The sequence below is a fragment of the Hemicordylus capensis genome, chromosome 4, assembly GCF_027244095.1.
Source record: "Hemicordylus capensis ecotype Gifberg chromosome 4, rHemCap1.1.pri, whole genome shotgun sequence".
Taxonomy (NCBI): Eukaryota; Metazoa; Chordata; class Lepidosauria; order Squamata; family Cordylidae; genus Hemicordylus; species Hemicordylus capensis.
The window spans coordinates 126,818,195-126,844,345 of record NC_069660.1 but is presented as its reverse complement, the minus strand read 5'-3'; the positions used below and the strand labels follow the sequence as shown (position 1 = coordinate 126,844,345).

Below are 26,151 nucleotides of genomic sequence, written 5' to 3'. Positions count from 1 at the left end.
GTTTCAGAACTTTGATGATGGCAGGAATGAGACTCCAGATTCACAAAAGCAAATAATGTAACAAAACACTTCCAAATTCCAAATGGATTTGTTCATTTCAGAATCATGCACACTAAATTTAACCACCAAATTTCAATTCCACTGAGGTTTGTGGAAATAAATTCATACTTCTTATTCCTGAAATAGATTCTTTGAACCTGAAACTCAACAAAAAAAAGTCTTGCTTAAGGAAACACAGTTTTTCTGAAAAGAAAAGGAATAGAAGACATGTGGAATTGGGGATTTCATTAAGGGTGAGAACTATAGCTCTACCCCACCAAGTATAAAGGCAATAAGAAGATTGCAGACTTACTATTTGCAGGTATTATTCTCAAATACCTGCAGCAGCTTATGTGCATTTTAGTTTGACTAGCAGATGTTTAAACATATTGCAATAGAAATCGCTGAGAATATGTAGGCTGTAATTTGTAAGTTGCATAAAGTGTTCCCTGTTTTTAAAAAACAGCCACAGAACATTCATTTATCAAATGCAAAGTTTATAAAATGCATCTTCAGTACAGACGGCAGCAAAATGTCTCCAACTTACTAATAATAAGTGTAAATGAAAAGCAAGGAGCTAAGAAATGCAAGTTTGATTGAGTGGATTAAAGATTTGGGTCACAAGAAACAAGAGCATAAAATATGTAAAGACCCCAAGCAAAGTTAGTAATTCACGATTAAGTCCCAATGAATTTAATAGGGTTTAAGTTATTCAAACCAACTTGTTACACGGATTTCAATGGGATTTAATCACAGTTAACACTTTCAATATACTATACTTTTGCTATGGAAATTAAGCCCAAACTAATCTTTTATTTTATATTCCAGTAAAGACAGTATAGGTCTTTACTGTATACAGTATACAGTATAGGCAATACTGTATAGTAAAAATTTCCAGTTTATTTCAACTCTTTTACTCATTATGAGGCATGTAACAGGCCAGGGTACAATTGTATAATATGGTACCTGCCAATACTAACTGGAATCTGTCTCACTTTGAATGTAGAAATACTAGGTTCAAACATATTCTCACGTGTATGCACAGACAACTCCAGAAAAGTATAGAAAATTTGTCAACAGGTTTAGGGCTAAACTACATATGGGGGCCCAATTTTCTGCAATCGTGAGAACCACCGGGCTCGGCTGTGAGCCCGGTGGTTCTAGAGCGGGTAACCCACTCAAGAACCCCTGCCCTAAAACCAGGTTTGCGGAGCGAGCGCTCCGCAAACCTGGTTTTGAAGATCATGAGTACCACCTCCTGGCTCCGGGGGGTCTCACCAGAATGCCCTGCATGTCCACACAGGGCATGCTGGAGCTTGCAGGGGCCAATTGGCCCCCGCTCCCCCTAGCCCCCACCGGCTCCGTCACAGAGCTGGCAATCATGTGGGTGGCCGCCCAGGGCTCCCTCTCCGCTCGTGTGTGGGGAGAGTGGGCTTAGCCCGCTCTCCCCACTCACTGCCCCAAACTGGGTCTCACTGATGGTGATGTTATTTGTAGCAAATAGCAATTTGGGAGGCATTTTTAAGCAGGAAAACAACATGAAGTCAAGGGCTAGCCCAGACCCCAAAATCCCGAGCAGAATCTGGCTTCCCTATGCCTGCACTTGAAATAAAAAGGTTAGGGGTTAATAAGGCCTCTTACTTGCTAATGGTATACATGTCACACGTAGTTTGCCCTTATATTGGTATAGAGGGCTTGCTTGCTGTTTAATAAACTGCATATTCTTAACCAGCATCCTACACAAATCTGCATATCCTTAAACTGGTTTCTTTCAATGGGACAGTTAAGGTTCATTAAATGTGCTTACAGATGGAGCATATCTCAGTAAACTGCACCAATTCACCAGGAGTGCCAGAATCGGCATAGGCAAAACCACCCCAAAGAGTGAATGCTGTACAAACCCCTCTGATAATTGACACCTCTTTCTCTAGAGACCCTCCCCATGAACACACACCCTCATATGCCCAGTTTAGGCTACAGCATAAACCCACACAGAGGAAAAGCTGCCATCTGATCAAGTCCTAATTGATTAGGTTGGCTTTGGAATGCATGCTGGGAGGGAGGGGTGAGGTTAAATTAATCCTACTTACCATTTTTCATAAACCACTTTCCAATTTATCTTTCACAGCAAGCAGTGTTCAACATATTACAAAGTACATCTGTTTCCCAAGTGAGAATAATTGGAATATAAGTTGGGTTTTTTTCAAAAGTAATGAGCAGATTAGAACAATTAAGCTAAGTATCTTAAGAGTTCTGATCCACTGTGAGAAATAAGTATCCGAGGATTTCCCCCAGACATCTGTTTTATTTGAGCTTGAAATTAATCTTCTGATCAGGTAACAATAATTTGAACACTACCATTAAGATCTAAGCTTATGGCAAGATCAGATGGCACATAATGCAGGATACTGTATGTAGCCAAGAGATGCTGACGTTCTACAGGTAATGAACAACTTCAAAACCTCTGTCTTGTAAGCCTTCTACATGGTTTGTTACATTTTCCCAATTATTTTTTCTCTCAGCAATGTGCTAGTCTGCATGTCTCTTGAGAGTGAGAGAAGGCAGTAAAATATCTGAGCTATTGGTACATCTAGACGAGCCACAACAAAAGTACTGCATCACATCTTGTCTCAATAGGTTTCTGTTTGGGCTGCAAATATTAAGAAATGCTTGATAAAAGTGTCAAGTTCTATACATCCTCTCCAATCAAGCAAACACATGTGACTAAAAATAAATAGATAAGATAAGATAAGATAAGATAAGATAAGATAAGATAAGAGATACCCAACCCCAAACTCTCTAAGTAGGTTACTGAATTTGAATATTCAAGATACCTAGAACAAGACCCAAACCTATAGGGTCCACCAAGGACCAAGCTCTCTGTCTTGACCTAAGGGTACTGGGCTAAGGCACCATAGTTCATTATAAATAATTGATTTCATAAGGTGTATCTGACTTTTAGAACAGCACATTAAAAGGTAGTGGGGGCAGGAATCAAGTAAGGCTAATAGAGCAGTTTTTGCTAAGGGAACCATAAACAGGAGTTCTCCATCTCCCACTTCTTGTATGAACTCACATAATTCAAAAATGCAGCTTGGTGTCACTGGTAAAATAAAACAGTTTCAGTACATTGTAATTTATTCCCAGTATATTGCTAAATGATAACTAATATCATTACTAATGCATTATCCACCAAATATTTATCAGTTAATATTTTAAAACATTTCAATGCATCTTAATATTATACTCACATGATGAAGACAAGTTGCTCACACTTAAGAATTCTAATCCACTGCATATGAAGCTATTCATCTTGAAGGTGCCATCCTGCCTGGCCTAGTCCATACCATTTATGCAAACTATTACTAATGAACAACAATGCCAAACTCGGAGTGAAGACACAGTCTCAACTCAAAACTCCCCAAGCCACTGTGATTCAGCACAGAACTAGATGTTTGGGAACACACACAGGATTCCCAGTTCTGCAGTTGCATCTGGTGGAAAGGGGGGCATTTGCAAGGAAGAGGTGGTAGGGATGGGATGAGTATCAGATTGGCATCCTGTATTGGTTGAATATATAGTTCTGCCAAAGTCTATGACATAGCACAGCCCTGTTGAAACCATACCAGTTCAGACTGCAGGTGTGGAGCAGCACATATGAATGTTCCCCTTACATAAGAGACTTCCTGAATGTGGAAAATCAAACATCCAGGGGAAATGCTAGAACCTGTTATTTGGTTCCAAATATTTGCTAATATTTGGGACTCACGGAGAAAGCATTCGAACACACCATCAACCACCTGTACAGTTTCAGTTTGGAATAGCATGGTTTCAACGGAGCCATACTGCTGGATTACGCTAAATGTGTAGATTGGAAACAATGTATCTAATAACAAGGGCAAAGAGGAAGGATAAGAAAAAACTCCAAAGGTTAAAACCAAGGCTAAGAAAAATACTAAGACATTCTCAAAATATTAATGTCATAGATGTTTGGATCCCTAGCAACTAAATTTGGGTTGAAAAGGGCAGGCGGGGGCAGGGTGGGTAGGAGGTCACCTTACTCGCAGCAGCACCATGATGGCAGTGGCTCCTCTAGGTCCTGCCGACGCTCCCCCCCCCTCCATCAGCACAGGCCAGCGGGGGCCCAGTTCCATGGCTGGATAAGGACAAAGGACATCCATGACTGGATGTGCACCAGGCCTGCGATGATGGGGGGAGCACCAGCCAGGCCTAGAGGAGCAGCTGCGGTTGGTAAGGTGACCTCCCACCCACCCTTCTCAATCCAAATTTAGTCACTAGGGATCCCCCATGCTTGTAAAGGGGAATCGTATAAGCAGCCCGGACCGGTCGAACCGGGCGGGTTCAGTTCTAACTCGGACCCTGCCCCCCTTTTGTGGGGATGGTATGGTTCAAGCTTGAACGGTCTGGTTTGAATCGTACCAAGTTCGATTTTAACCGGTTCTGCACTCACTCCCCTATCAGATTCCGTAATCATTTGAAAACATTTCTCCCACAGTGAGTGAAACTACTACAACTATGAATATTTATATATTGCTTTTCAACAGTTCTCAAAGTGGTGTGTTTGTATATATATATAGGCAAACGTTTGACTGCAGCTTAATTAAAATGCAGTAAGTAGTACTACGGATCCAGATCTGGCCTTCCTGCTGACTATTTCTAAAACAGTTTTATCGGGGTAGGGAAACAAAGAACTGATGGTGAATTGATCTGCCCTGGGAAAGCAGCTAACTGGGACCTCTCTTCCACCCTCACGCAAGAGGGGATGAGATTGAGTTTCCACTTTCAGTTCTAAATGAGCCACAATTTCCCACACATCCAAACTCAGGAAACTGGTTTATTCAAACTGTACTTAGTTCATACCAACCAGGAGGGGAACATTCTAGTCGAAGGCTCACCATCACACATTTACAATCTAAACCAGGGGTAGGCAAACATGGCCTTCCATCTATTGTTGAACAACAACTCCCATCACCCCAGCCGCAATTGTGCCTGGAGATGATGGGAGTTGCAGTTCAATAGCTGGTGGATCAAGTCTTCCCACTCCTGATCTAAACCATGGTTTAGACCAGGGAGAGGCAAACATGGCTCTCCAGCTATTCTTGAACTACAACTCTCATTATCCCCAGCCACGATAAATTGTGTCTGCAGATGATGAGAGTTGTACCAACAGCTGGAGTGCCAAGGTTGCCAATAAACTGCATCTGCAGATGATGGGAGTTGTACTGAACAACAGCTGGAGTGCCAAGGTTGCCTACTCCAGGTTTAGAATATCACCATCTGAAGCAACCTTGTATCTAGTAGAGAGAAGCAGCAGCTTACCGTAAACATAATATGGACACAAATTACAGCTATGCCAGTGCAATGAAAATATAGCATAAGTATGAATAAAAATACGTTTTCCAAATGGTTTAGCTTTTAAAAAACCTCTAATTCAACCTTTCAAGTTTGCAAAAATAATGGTCATTTGCTGTTCAGCTGCGGCTGCATAAACTGTAAATTTTACCAGATCGTACCCTCCCCACCAAACATAGAATGGTACATTCAGGTACCAAATGAGAATTATCTGGCCCATACTTTTCAGTTTCTTTTTCTTTTTAAGAGCATAATATTTCAAGAAAGTGAGAATCAATAGAATCAATATGCACTGCTTTTCTTTCCTTGGGCTACGTCCTTGGAGCCCTAACAGTTACCTAATATCCAAACTGCAGTGAGATTAAAGGTCCTGTCCTGAAAAAGGTTGTGTATGTTTATTCAGATCCAACACAGACTTGGCCATGCATCCATTGGTGAAAAAGTTAATGATCTAAAGATTTCAATCACAGGGCAAATTAGCACTGAACCTGTTGCTGCTTTAAGTTTAATCAGCAACACATTTCAGGAGGGTTTGGGGGGGGGCGGTTGCCAACTCGTGCAGATTTCTAGAAGCATGTTTTTAAGACTAACCCCCAGTTTATATCACCCAACACACGATCCAATAGCTGTCCCACCACAGAACTGCAAATGGCTGATACTCCCTAAATGCTGGCATTCCATACCAGCCTGTAAAGCAAATCATCACTGCAATGACAGATGTTTTGGCTTGTGGCTGTAACATTAAAGAACTTGAACACTGCAATGACAGCAACAGGCATCACCTTAAAAGTGCAGCATATAGCACAACATTCATACAGACATAAAATTACATGGAGATGTATTGAGGTGCTGGATGACTCACACACACACACACACACACACACACACACACACACACACACACACCACGACCACCAGTGTTCTCTTTAACATGGATTCCCAAAGATTGTTGACTACAACTCCCATAATCCCCAGCCAAAGGACACAGCAGCTGGGAATGATGTGAGTTGTAGTCATCAACATCTAGGAATCCTTGTTACAGGGAACATTGTCCCTCCCCCACCCACCCCATGTACTGCCCCATAGACCTTTCAGTTCCAAGAACCAGCTACAGCACTGCCCCCCATACCCGAGATAGATTACTAAATACAATATTGAGATGTTTCAGTGGAACTGCAAATGAAACACAGAATGCCCTTTGTCTTACTAGCAACCTTTAAAAGGCAACAGGTAATTTCAGTTCAAAACAGCAAAACAATTAATCATTCCCCTTCGGACTTTGCTCCAAGATCATTCCACTGGCTGAACTGCTCGCTATGCCCAACTCAGTTATCTTAGACAAAGATGCTGGATAAAATGTTCTTTGCCATTAATGATGGACAACCTTTTTGGCAAGTGTGCTCAAAGTCCAGACCATGAGAAAGTACCATTCTATTGCACTCTAAATTATGATCCCATTTCCCCCCACACTCCAACCCACCTCCAATGCATCCCTTTCCAAGTCTGCAAGGGTAGGATGGGGAACTCCTGATCCAACCCTTGGTGGCTTGGAAAGGGGCACAAAGTCAGACTTGCCAGCAGCCCCCTCTCCTTGCCTCTCTGCTCCCTTTAAAGCCTGCAAGGGTTGGCTGCAGAGCTTCTTGAGCTCACGTAAGCCTTTTGAACTTTAATTCTACTCCTGCAACCTTTGAAAAGGGATGAGAAAAAGGGTCTGCCAGCAGCCTCCTCTCCTCATCCTGCAAGGAAATCCATACACATGGTTTTCAAGAGACAAATGTTCCTAATATAGTTTCAAAAAATATGAGAATATTTCACACACACTTCAAACTATCTGTTTTGCAGAAGGTAGAAGCTCCACATAGCCCTTATGAATAATAGCCAGTGACAGACCTCTCCACCATGAATCTGTGCAATTCCCTTGTAAAGCCACCTAAGTCAGAGGCTACCATCACATACTACTATGGTGAATTGCATACATTCAAAATGCACTTTGGGAAGAAGCCTTTTTCCCCTTTCCTGAATTCTAAGTCCATCAATCAATTCCATTGGGTGTCTAGTATTATGAGAGAGGAAGAAAACACTCTATTCACTTTTCCCACGTCATATATAATTTTATAAATCTATTTATCGTATCCCCACTCAGGGTGGATTCAGAGGACTATCCTCATTTACACACAAGGAGGATGGGGCAGGAACAAGAATACTCCCACCCCAAAGGATGTGCTGACACAGTCTGAATCATCCCTCCACTCACTCTATAAAACTCTGTTTAAACAGGATTTTGGAGAGCATGTGGAGGGGCAGTTCAGATCATCACTCCTCACACGGGATTCTTGCCTCCGCCCCTGCTTCTTGAGTTCATCTGAACCCACCCTTAGCCAGACAAAGGGGAGGAGACAAAGAAGGAACTGATGTAGTTAGGAGAGAAATAGGAAGAGATGGGGAAGACTAAAAGATGGAAAGGCTAGTGTCAAAGGAGCAGGACTAAAAGAGGGCCCACACACTCTTGGTTGGAACTGGCCCAGAATCAAAGGTTTCTGGGGTTGGGGAGGGAGTGAAAAGATAGCCAAGTCTCCTTTCTGCACAGCTTGGGGGGGGGATCCCCAGTTCTGGTAGGAACAACATGAGCATTGAAGGTAAACACACTTGTTTATTATTTGCCACTCCCCATACTCACATACAACATACAACACATTAGTAGAGGCAGCAAGGACCATGTCACTACATGCAAGGCAGTAATGACTAAACTCTAGCTCAGGACACACTACTATGAGGGGGGGAAATAATTGGCTCCTGAGAGTCTAACATACCCACACAAAGAGGAGGTGGTCCATAGGATTTCTGCATGGTTCTCTAACCTAGGATTGCCCCCTTCCCATCAGCAGGGACACCCAGATCAGGAACTAATGCAGAACCAAAGGCCAAACTCTTATACTAGGCCAAACTCTTACACTTTTCAGGTTTAAAAGGACAAAGCATGCCTCCAATAATTCAGAAAGACAGGTATTATAAAGTATAATAATATTTAGGAGATCAGAGAGCTGAGGCATACACAGAGCTTGCTATTTTTCTGTAAGACTTTTTATAAATACCACTTGCATTTTAGTAAGTGAAGAAAGGGAGAGTAAGAAAATAAATATGCCTACTCAGAGACATCAGTTAATGAAGCCCTGTAAGAATATTGAACAAATCACAACAGCAGAAACTGCCAGAGAGCAAAATAAATTAAAATGCTCCAAATAAATGGAAGAAAAGCAGAGGCTGCAGCCAATGTTTATTTCTAATTGTTCTTCATTTTCCTTTCTTTGCAGGTCCATGAGGTTGTAATTCTAAATTCTTTGGCGTCAAGCTGTAGGACAGCTCAGAATATACTCCGCTCAAAATGTCATAAGTGCCATAGATCAGTGATGAAGCACAGAGTCTGCCTCTGGGGAACAAAAAGGTAATTCCCTTGTTTTTCCAATATTCAGCAATTACAGGATATAAACCTTATGAATACAAATGAGGACTGACTATGTCTGCATGAGAGGGGGAAAAATTATCTACATGATGGTGGGGTTTGTATAACAGTTTTATTAGCATAAATTGAGGCTATTGGATTATACATAGAACACCTTAAATACATGCAAATTTTAAAAGATCTTTCTCACAAGGTCTTGCAGGGGGAAAATGAACAATGTTTAAACATTTTTCAGAAAAGTATCCAGGTATTCACTTAAAATGGAGATTTTTGAAAGACCTTAATACTTTCCAAATATTTGCTGCCTATTCAGCCAGAATGGCTTAGTCCAGAGATTCACAATTTCTTTCTTTCCCCCCCCCCACAGGCCACTTGAAAACTGCTTGGGATCTGGTGGATTACTTAATAAACTTTTTTTTAGTTGTACAAATCAAAGTTCACAATTCATGTTTCAATCATACATAATTTCATTATTCATAATTCAAAATGAGGTGCAGGGTGAATTACAGATATTCTCGACTGCTCTGCACCCTTTCTGTGGACCATAAGGATGGAGCTCATGGCCTCCCACTGGGTAGCAGTAGCACCCTGACCTTAAATGGGTTGCATCAGTAGCATGGCCATTTCTTGTTGCTTAGGAAACAGAAAGGAGGATGACAAATGGTGATTTTTTAAAAGCCCAGGAAAAAATAGAGAGGAAGACAGAGAGGAAGAGGGCAAATACAGACAGTATACAAATGAAACATGGATACCATATTGTAGAATGGTTGTGCTGCCTCCCTAAGGCATGAAGCCGGTTATAAATAACACTTTTTAAATTACATGTAAACACTATGTAAAAAAATTCGCTTACACTCCTTAAGAGTACCTGGGCCTGGTCTTAAGCGAGCTCCTGCTAATCTCTTTGGACTGTATGCCAGTGAGGACTGACCCCTTTCCCCATCCACGACACTGCAAGAAATAATCCTTTAACTTTTTCCATGTTACATTGGGGCAAAGATGCTCTCAGGTCTGGAGAGAGAGAACACCACCAGCTTAAGCCACACTTAAGCCACAGCAAGTATAATGAAGCAAGCACCACTACTCTACAGCAAGCAACTGTGTTATGTGGCAGACACAGTTAAAGTTTGTATCACTTATACAGTGTATCCTGGAGTATATCCTTGGCTCACTCTCAAACTGTGAGGCAAGCCCCTCTAACGAAATATGACCTTCCATAGCCCCTAAGGGTTCAATTGTTGCAATCATTAATAAATATCACCAGACACACCTATGCTAGTTTTCCCTCATTGCTATAAGCAAACCTGAGGCCTAAATATTAGCTATATCTTCCCAACATGGCCTTGAGCATCACACTGACCAATGGCTACTCTGGACACTTGGTCTCCTACTACTACTTTAGTATCATGGCATCTGACATTTCAGTTACAACTAAACCAGGAATCCACAAATCCTGTTGCTGGCTACCAGCAGAAACTGCCTATCTGGCAAACCCCTAAGCACCAAGATTCAATTTCCTCCTCAGTTCTCCACAAATTGCTGGCAAACTAAGGCAGGTATGAAAAAGAAGATCCATCCCTTCCCTCAAATCTTCTAAGGTACAGGAAATTTGGTGGAAGAGCGAGTCTGTCTCTCCATTTGTGCTAGGTTTTAGAAAAGAGGAAGTAGTGAAAATGGACTTGTGCTACTTCTTCTCCCAGAGTGCTTCAAGTTTTGGAAGAGGAAAGACCCTCCCATCTCCCAAATCTTTTGTGAGATAGGCATAGCATTTTTTCATCTTCAAAAAAGCTCTGGCATGGCCAGGTTTTGTTATTATTTGTAAGATGCATACTGTTTTATTGTAAATGTTTGCTGGTCAATGACTGAATAAACATATACGGTATATCTCTCTCTCTTCAAAAAAGGAATGCAGCAGCACAAATTCCTCTCAATGTGTCTAGTTCTCCAAAGCTATCCTATTCCAGGCAGCTAAGTTTTAGAAGAAAGTTGTGCAGCAGAAGGGGCTGGATCTGCATAGGCAAATGACAAGGGAACAGGACCAAGGCTAACCCAGGCCAGGCCCAGCACTTGGAAAGTTCCAAAAGCGGAGTGTAGGGCATCTATCCAGGGATGGGAGGATGGTGCTACGGCAGCGGTCTGGCCCCAACAGAGACTTCAATATACTGTAGCCCTGCTCTCCAATCCTGTCTCTAGCTCTGCCCCCTCCTACAGGAATTGCAGGGGGAGTGTTCTGTTCTGTAGGTGCTGGCTTTGACTGGTTCTCAGAAAGGCCCTCTGAGTCTGAAGATGAAAGCAAGGGTGTCTCTTCTGGCCATGGTGGAGGGGGGTGGGCTGGATCTTCCCACCCTGACATCCCCCAGACTGCCATGTCCTCCCCCAGCTGAAAGGTGTCCAGACTCGAGGACAAGCCCAATGAAAAAGAGAGTTCAACCCAAGTGACCAAGCACACCAGAGTACTTGGGGAGAGGGACGGGTAGAGAGTGACCATAAATAAAGGCTACCCCAAAACTAAGTCAAAATGAATGGATGCGTAAATGTCTTTCTGGATTCTCTTGTCCTCCAACTTATTCCTTTTATGTAAGCTAGATTTCTTGCTTTCTCTGGCTGCCAGTTCCACCTTCATTTCTCTTCAATTCTCTGGAATGACCTTGCCCCACCAATTGAATATTAATACATTTAACCACTGGTCCATGCAGTTATTAAGATCAAGCATTTGACCACAACTCTTCCCAGATCAGAAGAGGTTTGTTTACCCTTCCCCAAACCAATTAATATGATTGTTAACTACCAAATGCTCCAAGAACATTTTCACCTATTGTATATGGAAGATACACTATCCCACATTTTTAAGAGGCATTGAACTATCATGCCTCACAAAAACAATTCAAAAGCTTCTTACACTTTAGCTGGCAATGTAAAAAAAAATATTAAGCCAAATCAGAATGTCCAAGAACAGTTCAAAGTTGAATGGTAGGAAGTGATAATTTCATCCATTAGCAGCATTCATCACACAGTGTAAAATCTATCACTCTTATTTTATCCCTTTATGCAACAAACACAGGAAAAAGTCACCCAAGTCTTTTCACAAATACAGCATAGAAATCTGGTAGCTCTTTCTCAAGAAATATACACCTGCAAGGGCTTTTTAGTATATTCTCTCTTTTTTCCACTAGATATGACAGGCAGAGAATCTGTGAATCTAATCAAGCTTCCCATTACAATACAAAATAATCCTTAATACAGGTGGCCTCATTATCTGCGGTCCTGGCACCCTCAATTTCATGCATCTGTGCCTGGGTCATAGGGACCCAATTACTTTATTTATTTGTGGGGTGAAAATAGAGTTATTTTCACCTATTTGTGGTTCTTGAGTGGCCGGAAATGACTCCTGACATGATTTCCAGCTGCCATTTTGTAGTGCTGAACCAACTTGTGGCTCTTTTCTGCCAAAAATAAAAAATAAAAACCCTCCCCACAAGAAAACAAAAATCAGAGGATTCGGAATGGGGGGGTGGCCACTGCTAGAGAGCTGAAAAGCGAAGTGCTGTGCTTATTTCACTCCCCTCTGGTTTTTCTTATTATTTTCAGCTCACTTCAGTGTTGTTAGGAACCAATCCCCCCAATCCCCATAGGGTTAAGGTAACTTTATTTGCGGTTTTGTTATATGCAGAAATAGGCAGGAACGGAATCTCCATGAATAAAAAGGGCCTTCTGTATTTATAAAGATATCTTCCTAAGTACTCAAAGCACGTTATATGCATTATCTATAAATAATATTGGTATGCCCAGGTAAACCTCTCTGTTCACAGACTCACCATCCGTGGTTTCATATATCCGCGGGTGTCTAATTGACACCCGTTTTCATTATCCATGGATGCAAAAGGGTTAAAGCCCACATACCTGTGGCTCCTAGAGGGCAAGAAGTGACTGTGGAGGTCACTTCTGGCTGCCATTTTGTCTGTGGGAACCACTTTGTGGCACATTTCTTTAAAGGAAACTCCCCCCCCCACAATTTTTCACCAGTTAAGGGTTATTCTTGACACAAGATAATGCCGCGGAGCACAGTACAGTAAAACATTTTGCTTTAATTCACTGGGGTGGTTTTCTCTCTCTCTATTTTAAAGTATTTTTCCTCCATTCTGGAAACTAAACTCCCCCACCATCACCGCCATTTTCCATAGACATAATGCCTCGTTACTTGCAGTTTCATTACCCGCGGTAACAGGCGAGGAATGAAAGACCTGCAAGTAACGAGTTCTGCCTGTATAAAAATCCTATGAATTAACTAGGTGTTATTAAAGATCAGTTAGGGCTGCGGGGGTGGGGGAGGAGGCAGCTGAGGAAGACAGGTTTGCCTAAGACGACCCAGTAAGTTTGTTTGTTTCTCAAATGTGTAGACTGCAACAAACTTCCATTTCTGAGCAGTTTACAATAACATAAAACGAATTAAAATGAAAACCTTAAAACAATTTAAAACCACAGTCAAATTAAAAAGCTTGGGTGAAAAAATGAGTCCTTAGGGACTTTTAAAAATGTTTTCAGAGATGGGGAGGCTCTTATTTCAACAGGGAGAGCATTCCATACTCTCATTAACTAGTGCAATGCACTCTATGTGGGGCTGCCTTTGTATGTAGTCTGGAAACTGCAGCTGATATAGCATGCGGCAGCCAGGTTGGTCTCTGAGTCATCTCGGAGAGACCATATTACTCCTGTACTAAAAGAGCTACACTGCTACCAGTAAGTTGCTGGGCAAAATATAAGGTGCTGGTTATAACCTATGAAGCTAAGGTGCTAGGTATTTAAGATAACTTCTTCACCATGAGCCCCACCTCCCATTGAAATCATCTGGAGAGGTTCATCTGCAGTTGCCACTAGCTTATCTGGTGGCTACGCAGAGACGGGCCTGATCTGTTGCCTCCCTGAATCCAGCACAATCCCTGTGCTGGATTAGGACTGGGAAGACCCAACTTCAAAATGCCCATTTGGCCATGAAACTCACTGGCTGTCTCAGGGCCAATCATTTATCTCTAAGCCTAGCCTATCTCACAGAGTTGTTGTGAGGAGAGACATAATCATATTAACTGTTCTGAGCTTCTTAGAGGAAGAGTGGGCTATAAATGTATGTATATATGAATGTATGTATGCAGTGTTCCCTCTAAGGCATGTGCAAGTGCGCATGCTCACAAGTTTTTGGATGTCTGCTCAGTTCATTTTAGATCCCACTCAGGTTGAATCAGGAAGGCCCCACTCTGAATGCAGGTGTGAACACACTGCCTTGATACTGCCACCCAGAACAAAATTCTTTCTGCCCACTGATGAAAAAAAAATTAAAGATAACACTGTATATATGAATGAAAGAATGAATGAATAAATGCACTAATTCTCTATACTTCCAGAGGCACTGTTGTGTTAATCTATTGCACATTAATCTTATAGACTTATAAGCTTTAGATAGAATTGTCACAAACTATACCTCTTACATTTCATGGCCATTTTCTTCTTTCTCTTCATAGAGTGTGAGTGTGTGTGTGTGTGTGTGTCTTTCATATTCACATATCCCTAATTGCCAACCGATATAACACTTCATGAAACTGATCAAGTGAACTATAGTCCACGAAGCTTATGCAACAATAAATCTGTTGGTGTCTAAAGTGCCACAATACTTTGTTGTTTTTTAATTTACATTTGTACATATGTAGCATTATCACATATTTGACCATGCATCGTCATGACAGGATGAAATCTTACATCACTGCAGACAATCACTTGTTCACAGTGGTTGTTATTTCCCCTGGCCGCCTGCTGACAATGAACAGGTCATCCAACTCATTTATCAGAAGCTGAAACGTTGCACATTGCCGTAAGTCACTTATATACACGTGGCACAGCAGCATGGGAAATTTAATATGATCTACGTGCCACCAATACCACAATAAGCAGTGGTGGTATATATACCTTCCCTTATTGCTTATCAGAATGAGGCAGTATCACTAGGAAGTTTGTAACAAGTACGCACATGTAGTTGCACAATAAAAAGTAGCAGCACAATATTTTTAGCATCTTTCAAAGGGAATCAACCAGTGTTCCCTCTAACAGATTTCCAGTCAATGTTCACTACAACTGCAATGGCCTTTGGCTGGGGATTATGGGAGTTGTAGTCAGCAACATCTACGAATCTCTGTTAGAGGGAACACTGGAACCAACACTTGGAAGCTATTTCATGCTCTTTTTTAATTCAGCAGCATGGCATGCCTTTATGAGTTCATTAGAAAGGTGTAAACAAACCTTCAGAGAAGTGCAAATGAAAAGAGCACCTCCTTTGTCATAAACCCTCTCGCCTATTAAGATCATCTGAGGAGGTCCAGTTATGGCAGCTTGTTTGGTGGCTACTCAGGACTGGGCCTTCTCTGTGGTTGCCCCAGGGCTTTGGAATGCATTCCCTGTTAAAATCAGAGTTTCTCCATCCCTGGCTGTTTTTAAAAAGACCTAAGACACATCTGTTTTCTCAGGCTTTTAATTAATTTTAATTGGTTTTATATCATCGTTTTAATCATTTTGTCCTGTTTTTATATTCATTGTACAGTATTTTAACTTATGTATACTGCCTAGGGATGCACATGTCAGGTGGTATAGAAATATGATGAATGAATGAATGAATGAATAAGCTATGCACTATTCCTTTGCTACCACCAATGTGATATCTAGGGCTATGTTCAAAAGACTCTCCTCAAAAGGAAAGCCCACATTATTTTGGCTACCAATGAACAACTTGAAAGACCTTCACATGACTGCAAAGAACCCTACATGATCAACTGCAGTCATTGCCTGCAATAAGTTATTTTGGTCACTCATGTGGTCAAGTCCTTCAGAACCACAGATGGGTAACCTCATCACCACCAATTCAATGTGCATTCAGATTTAACCGGATTATTTTTCACCCAGCTGCTGGCTATCCAATTTGTTATTTAGACTGATTTCTTTCTGTAACGGCACGATTCCACAACAGGAAACATCATATTTATTTGAGGCATGGTTCTTTCATAGTTGCAGTGCACAGCACCGTCTCAAGAACACCCAGAAAAACTCCAAAAAAAATATTACACAGCCACCATACCAGTACTTCCAATTTCAAAACTTGTAACAAAAATTATCACAGTAAACTGTCAACTTTTACAAGGGACTTACAGATCTAGCCATCTACACCAGGGAAGCAACAGAAGAAGGGGAGGAAATGGAGGCTAGATGTAACTGAGGGAAGAATATGTGATTATTTCAGCTACACACACTTGGATCTAGTTACAGCAGTTGCAGAAAGCACCTGTGCATTGATGTGAGTACTGAATGCGCATTCATTTTACCCAACACACATCAGAAATGAGACTGAACGGTTTTTGGATCTCCAGCAAGCATGCCTGCAGCTACAGAAAGAAAGAAAAAGATAATTGGACCTGCATAATCCATACTGGAATCCATTTACATCTGGATTTTGGCAACATCCCTATTTCCAACAGAGCAGCCCCACCATGCTGGCTTGGCAGTGCGGCTTATTCATGCTCAGTCTCCTACATCTCTCCAACCAATTGGTCAGTACAGACCCTCAGGCAGCTCCACATGCTTTGCTTTCCTCCTTGCCTGCCTTCTTGCTAACTGAGAGCTGCAAGTGCCTCAGGCAGCCTCACTCTTCTGAAGTCTGCCTCGTTTTTGCACCAGCCCTGGCAGGTCCTCAGTCGGCCTTTACTACCCCCTTTCCTTTCAGATTTCTATGATACAATTGAGATTATTTTTAAAAAATTTAAAAAAACATCATTCAAGGCTATCCCAAATAGTTGCTTCATCTGTCTTGTAGAAGGCAGTTTCATGAACTATGAGTCAAGCCAACAATAAAATGTTTCTGATCCTCTCCACACAGTAGCTCACATTTTCTATCCGGGGGCGGGGGGGCCTAGGATGGGATGCCACCTCTGTACAGTGCAGAGTATCTCAACTGGCAAAAAGATGTGGAGGAATCACAAACAGTTTTCAACTAAAACTCAACAGTGAATGAACGTGCAACAGTGGACAATTCTACCTGCTCAGCATGGGAGGATGCCTTTCAGAACCAACCATTTGGTTTCTCCCCTCACATTTTCTGTCCTTTTGCCAAATCAAACGCTTGCTCAAACCTGCACTGAGCTGAACAAGAATATGTAACATGGCTTAGTCCTGTATTAAAAAGGAATTAAACTGTATGCTAATAAAGGGGAGGGAGGTTGCTAGGCAACTGTGAAGGGGGGAGGCTTTTGTTTTGAACTCTGCTGCTGAAGGGTTAAACAAACAACACCTGCTCATTTTCCCCTGAACGTTTTAAATCAAGATACTGAAATATTCTATGGACATTATAGGGTGGCGAGGTCCCAAGAACAGGGTCCCATTTACACAAAACTCCACTCCCAAGATAATCAACAAATGTGGAAGCTATTTGAATGTCATGCAGTGGTAAAATATATTTGTCTCGGAGCCTATTCAGACATGACACCCTCCACCAAGAGACCTCCAGAAAGGGATTTCTTTTCATATTATGCTTGTTGGCATAAATGCTTCTCCTGCAACAAGCATAACATCTCAGAACTGCTTGCCACATGGCTATCCTGTAATTTTACAGAGACGCCAGTCCCAACAACCACTGGCAATGCATGGTGCCAGTGTGAATGCTCTCCACATGATCAGAAGTATCCACATGGTGCCCCTTTATTGCTTCATGTGCAGGACCATCACACAGGAATACTAATGGCAGTCTATATGTGGGGACTGTGGCATTTCAGTCAGCCCAACAACTACAGCCCTATTCAGACATTATGTTGTACCTGCATTCAGATGTCTGTACACTTGTACGTTTTTGAGTGAATGACTATACCCACATTCATTTTAAAAGTGAACCTGGGTACAGGTCCTTTAAATGCCTGGTACAGTCAGGAGATGTACTGCTGTACCCACACCAGCTCGTCTGATAGCAACTCAAAGGCATGCCTTCTCTGTGGTTGCCCCGGGACTGTGGAATGCTCTTCCTGCTGAGATTAGAGCTGCTCCATCCCTGTTGACTTTTAGGAAACCAGGGTGGATTTGATTTAAATCAAACTGATTTAAATCACGATTTAAATCACGATTTAAATCACTAGCACGGTGGATAAAAATCAATGATTTTTTTAAAAAAATAAAAAAATTGGATTTTTTTGATTTAAATCAGATTTTTTTTGATTTTTTAAAAAAAAATCATTGATTTTTATCCACCCTGCTAGTGATTTAAATTGTGATTTAAATCGTGATTTAAATCAGTTTGATTTAAATCAAATCCACCCTGTAGGAAACAACTGAAGACACATCTCTGCAGCCAAGCTTCTTAGTTATTTGGTGTTTTATGGATATTTTAATCTGGTATTGTGTTTTAACTGTAAAATTCTTGATTGGTTTTATGCTGTAAACCACCTAGACACCTCGGTAGTGGGCAGTATACAAATTTATTAAATAAATAAATAAATAAATTCAGCTGCACAAGGTAAATAACTGTACCTATGTAGAGATCTGTACCTGCATACACTATACACCGATTGTACAAGTACTGGGCTTAATGTGTGGACAGAGCTATTGTTGTCTCCCTGCATTCAGGGAGCCCCTGGTGGCGCAGTGGTAAAACTGCCGCCCTGTAACCAGAAGGTTACAAGTTCGATCCTGACCAGGGGCTCAAGGTTGACTCAGCCTTCCATCCTTCTGAGGTCGGTAAAATGAGTACCCAGAATGTTGGGGGCAATGTGCTAAAATCATTGTAAACCGCTGAGAGAGCTCCGGCTATAGAGCGGTATATAAATGTAAGTGCTATTGCTATTGCTATTGCTATTCACTGAACATGGGAAAGAGAGCAAAGGTGTGCCAGCCTCACACCTCCCAGCTGGCTGTACCTCTAGGCCTTTGTGCATTCAGGGCAGATGGAAGCACCAAGCACAAAGAGGATTTCTCCATGCAATATTAAAAACCTGGGGGGGTTGCAATGTTAAAAACCTCCCCACCTTCAGTACTGCCTGATGAAGACAAGTGCCAAGTGCATGTGGGCACAGAGGATGTGGCTAGTGAACATGCTGGGCATGAAGAGCATGGCTGGCTTGTGTGGTCTCCTTTGTTGGTTTTCTCCCTGCACTTCTTATGATGCACAAGTCCTTTTGGGCAGCAGAAGTGGGTCTTTGGCATCAGCTTCACAAAAATGGAATGGCTAGTCCTGGTACTAGGACAGGCTTGCACAACCAAGCAAACTGTAGCAGCCCTAGCCATATATTGTGACCTGCTAGTTGCCTGGCACACACAACTCTCTGGCAGTTCCAGACAAGTAGCAAAAAAAAAAAAAAAAAAAAAAAGATTTATCAAGCCTCTGGCACATAAGACAAGCTAATGCACTTTAGTTGGTGGTTCACAGCCTGTACGTGACTGTGCTTGGTTGGTAATGTTTAGAACTTCGCCCATATGAACATTCATGCCTTCTTACTGTCTTGCAGTTCTTGAGACTGGTGGCTTATCATGATTCTACTCAAATCACAGCCTCACACATCTTGTAACAAGCCAAGGTACTTAATATCTACACATCTTGAGACAGCCTGATCCAAAGCTGAACAAATTATGCTCATGTATTTTTTAACTATTTATTATTATTATTGTTTACACAGTCAGACAGGTGTTATTGACTGGTTTGTTTTATCCAGACATCGAGTCCTTTCCCAAGGACCTGGGATGGCTGAATTTTATTATCGATGTTGTTGCTGTTATTATAGATATCGTCGCAGAATATAGGCTGTCCCCAGTAAAGTTGCTTTTTGCAATTGGCTGATGGCGATTTCTGTGGCTTATTACTACTACTACTACTACTACTACTACTACTACTACTGCAGCTCTTTGTGCTATAGCCAAGGCTGTGGCTAAAATCCTTCCAAAGTTTTAAGATGGCCTGGCAATTGACTTTAGAGGTGTGTGTGAGAAGAGACATTGCCTCTCTGCACAATGTTTTGGATCCCAGCCAGAGTGCTTTACACAGATTTTATCCAATACAGCAACATCTTAACAAGGATGAAGCAACCACTTTGAGAAATCAAGACCTTTCACCTACCAAAAGGATATTAACTATTAACTAGAGAGAATTAACTCTGTAAGGGAAGTCAGTTCATAGCATGGAAGTGAATTAATGCATGGAGACTTTGCCTAGATAATCAGCTGGCCACTTCAATGGTTTTCTTTAAAGGCAGTGGGGGGAGGTGGGGGAAGAATCTCCTAAGTCGGGAATGATAACTGCAGAAGAAAATATGAAATGGCATATGGCTTGCTAATCAAGTAACACTATAATTTTGTTCCATCCCATTAAGAGTTTCTATGCCAAACATCTACTGAGACTGGAACAGTTTACCCATAAGAAAGAGTATAATGCCCAGGATATAACAGGAAATTTGATTTCCTTAGCAGTCAGATGACCTTCATGATCCATGACTGATCGCATATATGAAAAGATCCACTATCCATTAATTGCACAAGGTACAGTTATGAGAATAGGCCCTATGGGTGAGCCATACTGAACTGATTCATGTCATAGTAGAGACACAGCACATTCAAATGTCAAATGAAATCTGCATTAGCCTGAACTGATCAACCAGTCCAGATTGCTTTTGCTCTGCAAGTCACTTTCTACTGTGCTTGACTCTATGGTTGTTGTATACTGCAGTGTGGATTCTTTAGGTTACTCAACAAAAGACTGGATTCAGAAATGATGATCCAGTCTTGCAGCAGAGCATTGAACTCAATGGCCATTAAGTTCTGTCCCACTGTGCAATTCAGTTATATATGTGATTTGCTCCAGTTTCCCTGTTTTTCACAATGAGCTCTGTATAGTTTTACAATGAGACTTCTGTAGCAAAGAGGTGGGCCGACCTAAGGTTTCTGGGAGCTACCTTTTTGTTTTACCACAATCTTGGGAGCTACCACCATGAAATACCAGTTTGAGAAGGCAGAGCCAGTCACAAAATAGTGGCCTTGGGAGGTGGACCCAGGCACAAAATAGCAGCTTATACAAAAATTTACACTGACATGATAAAGGATTTTAACATCAAGAGCTCTGAATTCGAAGAAAAATTTGCTGCAAGACAGGAGGGGAACAAGAGAGGCTGCTTTGTGGTAGTAAAAACTGGAGATAAATTGATGGGGAGGAGAGAGAGAGAGAGAGAGAGAGTTGTGTGTGTCTGTGCCTTCATAGTGTAGTGGTTAGAGTATTGGACTAGGACCGGGAAGACCCAAGTTCAAATCTCCATTCAACCATAAAACTCACTGGGTGACTCTGGGCCAGTCATGTATCTCTCAGCCTAACTTACCACACAGGGTTGTTGTGAGGATAAAAATAAGCATGTTCGCCGCTCTGAGCTCCTCGGAGGAACAGCAGGAAATAAATGTCAAATAAATAAATAAATAAATAAATAAAATTGGTATGGCCATGCCCCCACTCTGCCAGCCAATCACATTTACAGTATTGAGGGGGAAGCAAAGAGAAGGGAAGCCCAAAGGCTTAGAGAGCTACTTCAAATAAGTCTAGGAGCTTACCTACCCCTGCTATAGAAGAATCAACCAAAAAAAAAAAAGGATTTCATTTGTTTCCTTATATTTGGCAGGACTGTCAATACAACATTTATTGTTTGTGTTCACTCTTGTTGTGGTTGCTGTTCATAATGCTGCAACACCATTCAGTTTCTTCCAAGGGGAATTTCCTCAACTTGCTCTATATAATATGCAATGTTGTAAGTAGCTTTATTTTTCTACTTTAATGTAGGCCAACTTATTTTCTTAAAACAGCCAAATGAAATAGACCCATTTACATTTTATAGGTAAGGAAATGAAACTGAGATTTTTTTTAAAAAAAAAACACATTTATATCCCGCTCTTCCTCCAAGGAGCCCAGAGCGGTGTACTACATACTTGAGTTCCGCCTCACAACAACCCTGTGAGGGAGGTTAGGCTGAGAGAGAAGTGACTGGCCCAGAGTCACCCAGCTAGTATCATGGCTGAATGAGGATTTGAACTCGGGTCTCCCAGGTCCTAGTACAGAAATTGAACGGGGGACATTCTGCATGCAAAACACATGGTCTTCCACTGAGCTACAGTCCCATATCTCAGAGGATCCCTGGTGGAGCTGATATTTGAAATCAATTCAATACAGGAGAATCTCATTATTCATGGTTCTGCGTATCTGTGGGATGTCTCATAGACACCCTTTTTCAGTATTTGCAGACACAAAGGGGTTAAAACCCACATATCTGTGGTTCCTAGAGGGCCAGAAGTGGAGGTCACTTCCGGCCACCATTTTGTCCCTCAGAACCCAGGAAGAGACAGGAGGAACCATTTTGTGGCTCATTTAAAAAACAACAACAGACTTTCCCCCATGATTTTTCACAGTTTGGGGGGCATTTTGCCTTTGGAGGGCATTCCTGGGCACACTGAGGATCTGCAGAGCATGCCACAGTATGTTCTGGGTAATTTTAGGGTCATTTGGGGGCTGTTTTGGCTCTTAAAAATGTTTTCCCTTCAGCCTGGAATCTAAACCCCCCCCCTTTCCCCATAGCCCTAATGCATCTTTACTCGTGGTTCCGTTATTCACGGCAGTAGGCGAGGAACAGAAACCCCAAGAGAAACGGGGTTCTCCTGCATCATAACCCCCAATCCACTAGGCCATGTTTGCTATGATATGTATACACAGGATAAAGGAACAGAGTGCCATTTCTGACAGGATAAAGCCAGGACATACATTACAGTTGCCGCAAGTACACCAATGAATAAAACCATCCTAGTGGGAGCATACTTACCTTATTTTACCTCTAGCACCACTCCATGCCACTTCCAATAACCACAAGAAAACTGACTCAACAGCAGAATCTCCATAAAAACTGTCAACACATATTCCAGTGCTTAACATGCAGTAGGGAGTGGCATGGTCCTGTCATAGTTATTTTTTCTATGCAAAAACTATGTCCCATGTTAAAAGCTTTCATAATCCAAACAGAGAAGTAGGCATGTGGGAAGCTGAACAAGTGACTACCAAATGGAACAACACATTGGGGCTATTCTCACGATCAGGCAAAACAGGTATTGCCTGTTTTTATTGTTTTATTATTATTATTATTATTATATTATATTATTATTATTATTATTATTATTCTCACAATCAGGCAAAACAGGTATTGCCTGTTTTTATTGTTTTGTAAACCACTCAGAGAACTTGAGTTTTGGGCGGAATAGAAATGTATTAAATAAATAAATAATAATAAATAAAACTCATAAGCCTTCTTCCCTTCAGAAAGTGGGCTAAAAAGAATATCTGGAACTGCCTGATTGTGTAAACCACTGGGCTTGCAGGCGAACCCGTTGGCTTACGAGCGGCTAGCCCGCTTTAGTAGCCCTCCCTGAAGCCCGGGTTTGCAGAGCGAGCGCTCCGCAAACCCGGGCTTCCTGATCTTGAGTAGCCGCACTGCGGCTACTCATGAGTAGATCCCTGGAGGGGAGGTGAAAAGCTGCCTCCAGGGGTCTTTCCAGTATGCCCTGAGCAGGGCATGTTGGGGCTTGTGGGGGCCGCATGGCCCCCGAGCTCCCCAGCCCCTGCTGGCTCTGTCATGGAGCCAGCAATTGTGTGGGCGGCCAATCCGGCCGCCCAGAGCTCCCTCCCCACTCGTGTGCGGGGAGAGCAGGCTTAGCCCACTCTCCCCACTCACCATTCTAAACCGGGTCTCACTGATCGTGAGACCCGGCTCATGGTTTACAAAGAGGTACTGTTGAATGGCTGCCATCTTGAAACATGGCAGATTGGCAAAAACAAACATCTGGGTCTCCATAACCCCCTCCAATGTGCTGCAAATTTATTTTGTATCAGACAATAAATGTGAGCTTATTAGAGGGAGACATACACACACAGCTATACACACAGACACAGCAATCAATTAATTAGATACTCTTTTAATTGTGTTTTGTTTTAACTTTTAAATTTTAATTGTTGAAATGTTTTAATTCTTTTATTGCCTGTTTTTATTGTTTTGTAAACCGCCAAGAAAACTTGAGTTTTGGGCGGAATAGAAATGTATTAAATAAATAAATAATAATAATAAATCAATCTCAGAAGCCTTCTTCCCTTCAGAAAGTGGGCTAAAAAGAATATCTGGAGTTGGCAACCAAACAAAGTCTCTTACTATAGGGATCAAAGCACAACAGGCCATCTGAAATCTGGTGCTTATCAAAGTGCACATTTTTAAGAAGCTTGCTACAAACAGGCCCTATGTTGCTAGCCAGGAAAGATTGCCTTACAATGAGTGAGAAGGCTCCCACAGGGTCATCTTGGATCAAGGACTTAATGAAAATGTGTCACTGTGGAGGACAGCAAACTATCTATGACAGGAGAAAAATTGCCAAAAAGTTGAAGCAATCTGGAGGATCTTTTCCAAACTACCTTGGGAATGACATGTTATCCATATATCTGGCCCAAACTAGAGGCAGAGACATAAATAAAAAATCCACAAGGCAGCAACAGATACAACCTAGCAATGTAACAAACTCACACATCATATTTTAATACCAAGCAAATGAAGTCATAGACAAAAGGGCATGCACACTATGATGCAGAAGGAAGAAGTAAAGATATACAAAATGCAACTTGCTGCTTCTAAAAACTTGATAAAGATTTGTAATGCATTTTAACAATTTTACTCAACTGAGATTTTTTGTGTGTATGTATGTCAAAGCACAGTGAAAATAGCTTAGTTTTCATCATTTCAAAATTTCCATTCACCTCCAGGGGTCAAAGCCCACTGACTTGGTAGGACAGAGAAAATTAGGTATTCACTAGAACAACTAGATGAATAGAGAAGGATAAACTTTGTGAAGAACAGTTGCCAGTGAAACATTTCATATGGTAATTGTGGGTTTCTTATTTTTTCCCTATCCATTTTAAATGGGGTGGAAATCCTAAAAACTAAAATGGGAACTGATCATTTCAATTTATCAATAAGAATATAAGAGTTTCCAAGAAAGTACAACAAAAAATGTGTATTGGTCTCTACTTTAAAAAAGTTTACCCAAAAAAAAGTTGTCAAGGAAGACTGCTTTATTTATAGAATGTTAATTTATTCCATTGCTTCCAAGGGAAACTTGAGAATCTGGTCAAAATGTTATTCATTAAAGAGTTGCACTCCATAAATCACAAAATGGACCTTATTAAACTAGGGCAAGGATAAACAGCTGGAAGTTCACACCTGAGACACCTAGTCTATGGGTCACCAACCTGGTCATACAAGGTTTGCCATTACTTTGGGGACCTTTGTAAAATTCAGTTTAATAGGGATTCAAATTTTGTTATATCAAATAGCAGAGGAGAGCTGGTCTTGTGGTAGCAAGCATGACATGTCCCCTTAGCTAAGCAGGGTCCACCCTGGTTGCATATGAATGGGAGATTTGATGTGTGAGCACTGTAAGATATTCCCCTTAGGGGATGGAGCCGCTCTGGGAAGAGCAGAAGGTTCCAAGTTCCCTCCGTGGCAACTCCAAGATCGGGCTGAGAGAGATTCCTGCCTGCAACCTTGGAGAAGCCGCTGCCAGCCTGTGAAGACAATACTGAGCTAGATAGAACAATGGTCCGACTCAGTATATGGCAGCTTCCTATGTTCCTATCTTCAGATCAGTCATATGGTTTGAGCATAAGATAAACTCCCATTAGCTAGCAGATCTCATCTTAATGCTAGGCACAAGACCTATGAAAGTTATTATGGACAGATCTGAGAAAACCTATGAACCCTTGAGCAATTAAGAAAAGACAGCACAGTCAGCAGGCAGGTGTGGTTACACCTGCGGTGGGGGTGGCAAGGAGCCCACACTCACTGCTCCGTGGTGCACTCACATAGCCTCATGAGAAAGCCACCCCAGCATGCCATGATGAGGAAGCCTCACATTTTGAAGACACTGGGGCTATTCTCATGATTAACAAAAATGGAGCTAGGAGAGCCTAACCCCATTTTTGTTAATCGTAAGAACCACCGGGCTCACAAGCGAGCCCGGTGGTTCTTGAGCGGCTAACCCGCTCAAGTAGCCCACCCTTAGCCCGGGTTTGCGGAGCGAGCGCTCCACAAACCTGGGCTTTCTGCTCGTGAGTAGTCCCCCAACCTCGTGAGTAGACCCCCGACAGGGAGGCGAAAAGCCACCTCCCAGCTCCAGGGGTCTCCCCAGTATGCCCTGCGTGCTCGCACAGG

At 41.9% G+C, this 26,151-nt stretch overlaps 1 protein-coding gene across 19 annotated transcripts in view; it reads right to left on the bottom strand.

The window, feature by feature from the left end:
- The window catches only part of DPYD (dihydropyrimidine dehydrogenase), a 773,239-nt gene that overhangs the window by 718,641 nt on the left and 28,447 nt on the right, over positions 1–26,151 (bottom strand). For 6 of the 19 annotated variants that reach the window (XM_053242826.1, XM_053242825.1, XM_053242827.1 and 3 more), the window contains exon 1: positions 16,941–17,054. The exons of 3 other annotated variants lie outside the window; for them this stretch is intronic. Coding sequence is in view for 1 of the 16 variants with exons in the window: in XM_053242811.1 (XP_053098786.1) it covers positions 17,716–17,721 (6 nt within the window). In the remaining 15 variants the exon portion in view is untranslated. Of the gene's footprint in view, positions 1–16,940; positions 17,055–17,715; positions 17,737–22,728; positions 22,750–26,151 lie in introns of those variants that run through there. 10 more of the 19 variants (XM_053242816.1, XM_053242819.1, XM_053242822.1 and 7 more) reach the window with 7 other exon arrangements.